A 9,344-nucleotide genomic window follows, 5' to 3' on the forward strand; every position below is an offset into this window, starting at 1 on the left:
TCTAGGCATTTGTTGCTCTTGAGAAAACAAAAACATGAAGAAAACCACATTAATGTTCAAGTTAAAGCATGCCAAACTACGTTTGATGGGAAGTTTCCTGTTGAAGAACCTGGTGTCGCTGTCTCCTTTCTCTTTTCTTTTCTTTTCTTTTCTTTTCTTTTCTTTTCTTTTCTTTTCTTTCTTTCTTTCTTTTTTTTTTTTTTAAACTCAGGGTTTCTCTGTGTAGCCCAGGCTGTCCTGGAACTCACTCTGTAAACTAGGGTAGCCTTGAACTCACAGAGATGATAGTCTCCGTAGTCTCCTTTCTCTGCCTGAGAGAGAGGATGCTGCCCCACACCCCACGTGGCTGAACCAGGAATGCTGTATCTGATTAGAATCCTGCTGAAGACTGTAGAAAAGGCTGGGCTAGGATGAAGGAGCTGGCAGAAGCCAAGGCATTGCCTTCCTAATGTAATCTTAGCCAATCAGAAAAAGATTCCTGGTGATGCTCTTGTTGCCAGGTGAAAAGCCTGTGTGAAGAGGCCTGGGAGAGCTGGAAATCCCCTGTGTGACAGACTTCCCTCACAGCCCAGGACAGAGCTGAGGTGCTTCCTCCTTAGGAAGGGAGTAGGAGAGGCAGAACCTTCAGATTAGTCTGAGGTGGGGGTGAGGATACCGGGAGCATCCATCTCCAAGGTCCCTGGATGGCCATGTTTGTCTGCCAAACGTTCCACATTTAACTTTGATGATTCCCCTTTATGCTCCCTGCATAGGCTGAGGAGATCTGTGTCCACCCTGAGCACCATGGCTGCTGGGAGCCCAGGGCCGTCCCTCCTGGTTCTCTACATCAGTGTGTGCAGTGTGGACCCCAGCAATGCTGCAGCTCACCTGCGCTGCCAGAGCTCTCTCCGGACGTTCTTGCTGCCCCGTCTCTACCCCTTTCTCCTTTCCCTGGTCAAGTCTGCTTTTAGGTTCTGTTTAACTAGGATCTAAAATGATAGAGATAGCATCATGGAATGAGAGAAAGAGACCTATTGTTTAGTCACTGATGTTTGTCAGGCACTGCTCCAGCTGACTGATAAGTAGACTTGGTAGTGTGTGCTCAGACCTGAGGAGACAGGGTGGGAAGCACAAACTGATCACTGACTCTAGGGCTGGCACCGCATGACAAGCCTGTGAGCAGTCGTCCTGAAGCAGCTGCTTCACATCTTCGACCTTTTGTCCTTGACACACAGGTGACTGTATACGGAGCCCTAAGAACTTATGGTTGCCTTTGATGACATCGTGGACCTATTTCGTGGTTGTGGAGGATTTAGACAGCAGAAGAATTTCTAAGAGAAAAGTTGGGTTAACTAACTTCTCAAATATTTCCATTGGGATATCATGAATGCAAAAGGTACCTCCATGAGGAAGATTCCTGAGCCAGCAGGGCTGGGCTGCACACTGACCTGCTGTTTCCAACACTCACACACTGCAGTTCTCATTATTAACCACGTCACATCACTCTTTCCTGTGTGCACAGGAAGCATTAGGTGTACAGCGGTCAGACCATGGTTTACAGTTTACAAGAATTCCAAGATTAGAAAGAGGTTCAGTGACCTGTTGACTCCCAAGAACTCTGCTTCCTCACCTGAGGCTCCTCAGTGTCAGACAAGACAAAGGACAATCTCTGTCCGCTAATACATGGTTTCTATTAATTCCCTACTAACCCCCTCAAGAATAACAGCGGTTTTAAAATAACTCTCCCAAAGTTGTCTATACTTGACTTGCTTTTCTCTTTTGTCTCTTTAAACCCCACACACAGGCAGTCTGCAGTCTGGACAGCTTTACCCTGTATCTGAGAGGAATTGTCACCTCAAATGTTCACCCAGTGGGGCTCCATGAAGATACAACCATGCACAGCACAGAGAGCCTTTGTAAACAATGTCTGCCTAGAGACTGGTGACATGCTTCAGCTCTGGTGCTGATTGGCTCCTCTCCTGGGACCAACCCAGTACTCACAGAGGCATCTACAGATTTTTTCTTTCTAAGGGGGCACAGCAGGTGTGCGTCCTGGTGGCTGCCAATACCTTTTCCTTAGAGATGGCTGTGCAGGTCCCGAGTCTACTCATTGCAGCAGCTGCGGTGCTGATGGTGCTGAGCAGCCTGGGGGCCGAGGGCAGAGACTCCCCAAGTAAGTGCATAAGTGCGGTGCAGGGGTCTCTGAGCCAACACTCTGGGGGACCGGATCTCGGAACCCTGGGGATGCTGGAATGTGTGGGGAGCATGGTAAGATTCCGATTTTAAAACAGTCTTTTATAATAGATCTCCTTTATCTGGAAGAGAAGGCGGTTATATTCTCATTTCTCTGTTCTGGTATTGAAGTTAGGATGGTGCCTACTGCACAGGCTGAGTCTTGCATATTGTAGTAGGAGGAGACAGAGTTTAAATCTATTACCCAGGACAGGACAAAGGAAGCCTGGGGTTAGAGCTGAGGAAACAGCAGGGTTGGCATAGCAGCCCCCCACCCTACCCCCAGCTGCTGTCTGGAGGAAATGCTGGATCCCGAGATGGGGAAACACAGGTCAGTGGCGCTCTTGTTTTGGTATTTGAGGAAAATTCCTGGTGCGGATTGGAGATTTAAGGGGGCAAACTCTAGGCATCCAACCCTGAGAGAACCAGAAGACAGGAGTCAAATGGAAGCTTGAGGACTCTGGGTTGGTAAATTGTATTTCCCAGAAAAAGTCAGGCACAGAAGGGAAATCTGTGATACACACGGGAGACCCCTCAGTTCACAGATGGGAGTACTTTATGTACTTCATACAGAGCCCCCACCCCACGAATGCCTGTGCGCAGTTTAACTTCCCTCAGCAGTTATTCTTGAGATGCTCCGTTCTGTGAGTTCCAGGACAGCCAGGGCAGTCACACAGAGAAACCCTGTCTACAAGAACAAACCAACTAAACAAAAAGATCCTCTGCTGAGTCACTGTCCAAGCAGGCAGGTCTGGAGGTCACCTGTCTTCCAGCTGGGGCTTTCTCTGAGAATAAATGGCTCCTAGGGTCTGGGAGGTCAGGGCCCTTTGCACGCAGGAGAGAATCTCATGTGGTTGCGTTGGGGTATTTTTCTTTTAATCATTTTTTATTAGTTTGTTGAGAATTTTGTACAGTGTATTTTGATCATATTTTAGGCATAGTTACCCCCACTTCAAAACTCTACCCGGACCCTCTCTACCCCACCCAACTTTAAATCTTCTCTTAAAAAAATTGTTGTTGTTTTGTTTGTTTTTCTAAACAGGGTTTCTCTATGTAGCTGACCTGGAACTCGATCTCTAGACCAGGCTGGCCTCGAACTCACAGAGATCTGCCTGCCTCTGCCTCCTAAGTGCTGGGATTAAAGGAGTGTGCCTCCACTGCCTAGCAAAAAGGAAAAACAAAACAAAACAAAACAAACAAACAAAAATCCGCACTAAGTTCAGTTTGTCCTTCTGGGGATATTCTTGTCAGGAAGAGTTGGTCTCCTCTTGAATTTTTCTTTACTCAGAAGGAAGCTTCTCTCAGGTGCCCCGTGCTCCGCGGAGGCGGGGTTCACTCAGAGTCCCGACCCCTCTAAGCCGGGCGGGGTCCCCCTCCCGCCCGTCCTGAGGCTCCGAGGTCCCTAGAGACCGCGTGGTCCCAGTCTGAAGCGCCGCGCGGGGTCAGATCGCGGGCTCCGGGGGTCTCCGCTGCCCGCGCCGCCCAGGGCTGACCGCGTCTGTCCACAGGGGATTTCGTGTACCAGTTCAGAGGCCTGTGCTACTACACCAACGGGACGCAGCACATGCGGCACGTGGACAGGTACTTCTACAACCGGGAGGAGTTCGTGCGCTACGACAGCGACGTGGGCGAGCACCGCGCGGTGACCGAGCTGGGGCGGTCGTGGGCCGAGAACTTCAACAGCCAGAAGGACTTCATGGAGCAGAAGCGGGCCGAGATGGACACGGTGTGCAGACACAACTATGAGGAGACGGAGGTCCCCACCTCTCTGCGGAGGCTCGGTGAGCGCAGGGCGGGTCCGCGGGAGGCGGCGGCCATTAGAGGAGTGGGCCTGAGGGGGACACCCAGCCAGGGTTCCCAGCTGGAGGAGCTGCTACAGCCTCCTCCCTGTTTACCCTGCCCCACGCAGCGCCTCTTAGAGTCTCCCTCCTCCCTCACCTTTGTCCTTTGCCCTGTGTCCTGTGAGGCCCAAGCTCCCCTCTGACCGCGGTTCTGCTGTGAGCTGCACAGTCAGGCCAAGGTCAAGCCGACTCAGGGAAGCTAAACGGGAGAGACCACGATTCTGTAACGATGTGTTTTAACTTTTGGCGTCTTGTAATTATTCACCTCCATTTTATTTCCCTGATTGTCCCTTCGAGGCCGAGGTTATCCTGTGCGACTGGTGGTTGGCGGCCTGGTGCTGACCTGAAGTCATAACTGTTATGTTCTCTGCGCTATGAAGTAGACTGTGCTGACTTGGACCATACTAAAAGTTTGTGATACAAAATCTGAGGGGAAAAATATTTAAAAAAAAAAAAAAAAAGCTCTGGGCTGGAGCTATAGACTGTTCTAGGAACTGAACTCAGGTCCTCTACAGGAGCTGCAAGTGGCCCTAATGGCCAACTCTCTCCAGCCCCCAGGCTTCCTTTCTTGAGTGGAAGACGCCTGTGCTTTATCTTCCCCAAACCTAGAACTAGCAGTTTCTTTCTTTCTTTCTTTCTTTCTTTCTTTCTTTCTTTCTTTCTTTCTTTCTTTCTTTCTTTTTATTCTTATATAATTTTAAAATTTTTTCTTGGTTTTTCAAGACAGGGTTTCTCTGTGGCTTTGGAGCCTGTCCTGGAACTAGCTCTTGTAGACCAGGCTGGCTTCGAACTCACAGAGATCCGCCTGCCTCTGCCTCCCGAGTGCTGGGATTAAAGGCGTGCGCCACCATTGCCCGGCTTAGAACTAGCAATTTCATTAGGGGGTCCTGGCTCCATTTCATCCTGGATGAAACCGTTGCTATGTGGGCATCATTACCTCAGCCCCTTTCAGGAGACTGTGATGGCATTGCCCTCTGAAGCTTTCATGCAAGCCAAATCCGGTGGGCATCGTTTTCCTTGGCTCATTTCTACTTCTGACACAGTCCCTGATACTCTGAGAGTCTCTTAGATGTCAATTAAAGGGTCGTGTGAGGCACCGGGTTCAGATTTAATACTGTACATCATGACTAAGGATTAACACAAGGTTGCTTATGTTTTCCCCTCTTGCTTTCCCGGTAACCTTGTTATTCAACTGAAACAGTCCTCTGTTCCATCCCGTAGGTAGTTAATTCCTCACAGCAAGGGAGTGCAGGGATGGCAACGGTAATCAACACACTTGACTGTGGAAAGAATACAAGGGGGTGGGGTGGGGAGAACATAGTGTGTCCTCAATTCATGAAGCACTGTAGTGTGCATGCTGTTTTCACCCAGAATGGATGAAAGGGAATTCAGGGAGATGGCTTCTGAGGTAGCGGGCACGGTGTATAAAGTCAGTCACTACTGTCCAACTGTGCATTGGGTCTGAGGAGATGAAGGCAGTGATGCTGTGCCGGAGTTATTTTTGCATTTCTTCTTCAAAAATTATATACTTGAAATCATGATCTTTTCTTTATTATTGTTTTACTACATTTATTACATTTCATATTATATAAGAGTAGGGCCACTGTTATTTTCCTGTTGACTGTTAACTTTATATTTGTGGAGTATTAGAGCCCAGGCATCCCCACCCTGCCTCTTCCCTATGGGGATCATTCACGTGCCCCCCCTATCTCACTCACCATCTTTTCTCATCTGCTCCCCCAGAGCAGCCCAAAGTGGCCGTCTCCCTGTCCAGGATGGAGGCCCTCAACCACCACAACACGCTGGTCTGCTCGGTGTCAGATTTCTACCCGGCCCACATCAAAGTGCGCTGGTTTCGGAATGGCCAGGAGGAGATGGCGGGGGTTGTGTCCACGAAGCTTATTAAGAATGGGGACTGGACCTACCAGGTCCTGGTCATGCTGGAGATGACCCCTCAGCGGGGAGACGTCTACACCTGCCACGTGGAGCACCCCAGCCTGCAGAGCCCTGTCACTGTGGAGTGGAGTAAGGGAAACTTTTATTTCACTATGGGCCCCAAAAGACATGGAATCTTAGCTGTTATACCCCTATCCCTCCGATGCCATCTACTGCCGTGCCTCCAGTGCCACCCATCCTATCACTTTTCCTGCAAAGTCTGATTCCACTACTGAGCTGAGAATCACAGGAAATTAGATTTCTTGCCTCCATAGTTAGGACATCAGGAGAACCCTGACCTCATTGTCTTTCCTGACAGGAGTTCTGGGAGATCACTGCATACACTGGGAACTGGTCCCTAACATCCAGAGGAATTGGCAATGATAGCTAGTGCCTGGGTGTTTTGGCCTAAGAGTATAGCTATGTCTGGGTGCACATGTCTCACTCACCTGTGCTGGCCACCTCTGCCTCTCCCCCTCACTGCTGAGATCTAGATCTCTCATCTGCCCTTCCTTGCCTTGGATAAGTTCAGAACAGAGAACTGGTCATCTCAGCTTCTTCACCTCATATGACTCAGGCTGGACTTTAGGTTCTCAGTCAGAGTTTGTGGGACAAAGCTGACACCCAGGCTCTGCTCCCCAGGCGCACAGTCCGAGTCTGCTCAGAGCAAGATGCTGAGCGGCATCGGGGGCTTCGTTCTGGGGCTCATCTTCCTCGGGCTGGGCCTTTTTGTCCGTCACAGGAGTCAGAAAGGTGAGGACCCTGGGGACGCTGGGGTGGTGGGCAGTGCTGAGGGGAGGAGCTGGGGTGGGGGTGATGGGCTGTGTTGGTGGGGGGGAGCTGTACTGAGGGCGAGGAGCTGTGCTGAGGGCGAAGAGCTGGGCTGGGGTGGGAGGACATGGGAGAGCCCGGGAAGGACACAGAATCCGACTTTGCTGGCTGAGTGACTGTGCCATATCCGTGCTGGAGTTCATCCTGGGACTTCTGTTACTGTCCACTCTCACTGCCTCCCTTCCAGAAGTTCCCACCACTGAGAGAGCATGGACCTTGTTTTCCTTCCTTCTGGTGGCAGCTTCATCCATTATGGGGAGGGGGATGCTCAGGGCCTTAGTGAACTCATGATGAGAGAACAGCTTCAGCTAAGCGCCACATCCTGTTGTCCCTTGGGTTTTGTAAGCAAGTCCCTGTTTCTATAACAAGACCTTTCTCTATGTGACTTCCTTTTGTAGGACCTCGAGGGCCTCCTCCAGCAGGTAATATTTCAGCCCTTATCTGAAGGGGGTACAAGTGTGTGGGGGGGTACAGGTGTAGGGTTGTGGGTATGAAGAAAGGGCATGAGGCGGTGTACCTGCTACAGTCCTGGTTCATAGCCTGTCTCTGCTGTGGGGTTGAGAGTGTCCTAGCTGGTGTCTTTAGGAAGCTCCAGAAGTTGTTCTAAGCAGGACTTGGCTCACTTGAGTGGAGCCTGAGCCATGCCTTGAGTTTAGACACCAAGATGTTGCCTGCTCTATGCCCCACACTGGAGTCCATGACCTTGGGAGTTAATGGTGGCTGGAACAGACTGATAGATCTGCAGAGGAGACAGATTCCTCTGACTTACCCACAAGATCAGATCCTTCATGTTTCCTGGGGGTGGGGGTGGTGGCTTCTCTTCTGCCTCCCACACGTTTGTGTCCTGTGAGCTCTGTGCCCTTTAGCTGTCTTCACCTCTGCACAGGTGATGGGGAAGGTGGTGGCAGGGCCTGAACACAGCTTTCTTTGTCTACTTCTATGGGATCCAGAAGGCAGGCATCTCCAGGGGACCTATTATGACCAATCCCTCCCACTTCTCTCTCACAGGGCTCCTACAGTGATTCATGGTGTTTTGGCTGAGTTGGCTGTTGTACTGTAAGATCTGCATGTCCCTGCTCTCAGTTCCCATCTGCCCCAGCCTGCCTGTCTCTCTTTGATTCAGAGTCTAGCATGGTGCCCATGTGCTCAATGACTCAACTCTTATGATCCCTGACTCCCCAAGCTATGTCTTTGGCTCTGCTCCTGGGCTGATTCCAGAGATCATTGTGTACCGTGACACAATCTCCTCAGACCCCAAGCCTTCTGTTTCCATTGTCCCATAGGACTGCTGAAGAGACCCTGAAAACATTTGCTTCTTTTCATAATTAAACATATTCTGAATTATATGTATCCCGAATCTTTCTGAGTTGGGCTGGGTGGAAGTGGTGTGGACAAGGTGACCTGTTGGAGCACCTTGCACTTAAGATTGCAGTCTACTGTGTCTGGACAGCTCTCTGGGCTTGGGGCAAAATGGGGGAGAACCCCCTTTCCAGTAGGACTCCCTCCCGACCTGGATAGTGCCTGACCTTATCTGGAAGCTGTCCTTAAGCCTGGACGCCCGACCCATCTCAAGCGTGACCTTTGACACACATCCCTGCAGATGCTCTCCCCCTGCTGCCCTATGATAAGGAGGTTTGTGCTCCAGCTGTACGGTAGGACCGTGCTGCCATACACAAATTAGATGATGCCCAACTGCTGGTCCCATGTTGTGTATCTCCGTTGCTATGGAATAAAGCTGAGCTGTAATACTGTAGCAGTCTCCTGGAAAGCTGTCTCTGCCATACTCACAGGCTGTACAGAGCTGTGCTTGCCATTTCTGCCCCCTTTGCCCTCATGGCCTAGTGGTCAGCTGATGAAGGGAATAAGAGAACTCACAGTGACCCAGCTAAACTGTGGCCGGAAGTAGCAGTTTCTACTGTGAAGGCATTTGGAAGCATCCTGGGCTCCATGTAAGGGTGGGCTGAGGAGTCAGGACTTGCTGTCACATTTTCATGTCTGGTGTTCTGTTCTCACACCACCCCAGCCTTCTTCAGGTTGGTGAGGACAGTGCAACTAAACATGGTAGAATTGGTGGGGACAGAGGCTGTGACCTCTGATCACTGGTGTCCCAAGTGTGTCCTGTGAAGTCACACTAGTTAAAGCACACTTTCATTTTTTAGAGATTAAAATATTTTTGTGGTTGCAAATGATAACCACCCAACTTAACCCTATTGTGTTGATGTTGTAAGGAGGCTGTGTTGTTGGTCAGCAGTGACTGGGTACCTGTGACTGATGAGGGTCGTCTGTCCTCAGTGTTACCGCCATCTGCCCTGTCACCTTCACTGCATCTCCTCGTCCTGTGTGTGTCCAAATGGTGTGTGTTAAGTATTTTCTCTTGTCTGGTAAGCATCTCTGCTGACACAGTAAGCCAATCAGACTAAATTAAGCCAAATCAGAAGAAACCCAGGTTTAATGGATGCCAGCACTCCCGGATGGCCCCAGGGAAAACACAGAGAGGGAAAAGGGGAGAAGAGACCACAGATAATC

At 50.3% G+C, this 9,344-nt stretch overlaps 1 protein-coding gene across 1 annotated transcript; it reads left to right on the forward strand.

Annotated features, from left to right (window-relative positions):
* Positions 1–2,001: 2,001 nt before the first annotated feature.
* LOC126495602 (rano class II histocompatibility antigen, A beta chain) lies at positions 2,002–8,145 on the forward strand. The gene is made up of 6 exons (XM_050133188.1): positions 2,002–2,152; positions 3,720–3,992; positions 5,796–6,077; positions 6,630–6,740; positions 7,217–7,240; positions 7,827–8,145. The coding sequence occupies exons 1-6, from the start codon at positions 2,062–2,064 to the stop codon at positions 7,838–7,840; spliced, it is 795 nt and encodes a 264-aa protein (XP_049989145.1). The 5' UTR covers positions 2,002–2,061; the 3' UTR covers positions 7,841–8,145.
* The last annotated feature ends 1,199 nt before the right edge of the window (positions 8,146–9,344 follow it).

The sequence above is a fragment of the Alexandromys fortis genome, unplaced genomic scaffold, assembly GCF_014885135.2.
Source record: "Alexandromys fortis isolate MF-2015 unplaced genomic scaffold, M_Fortis_MF-2015_v1.1 scaffold_527, whole genome shotgun sequence".
NCBI classification, from domain to species: Eukaryota; Metazoa; Chordata; class Mammalia; order Rodentia; family Cricetidae; genus Alexandromys; species Alexandromys fortis.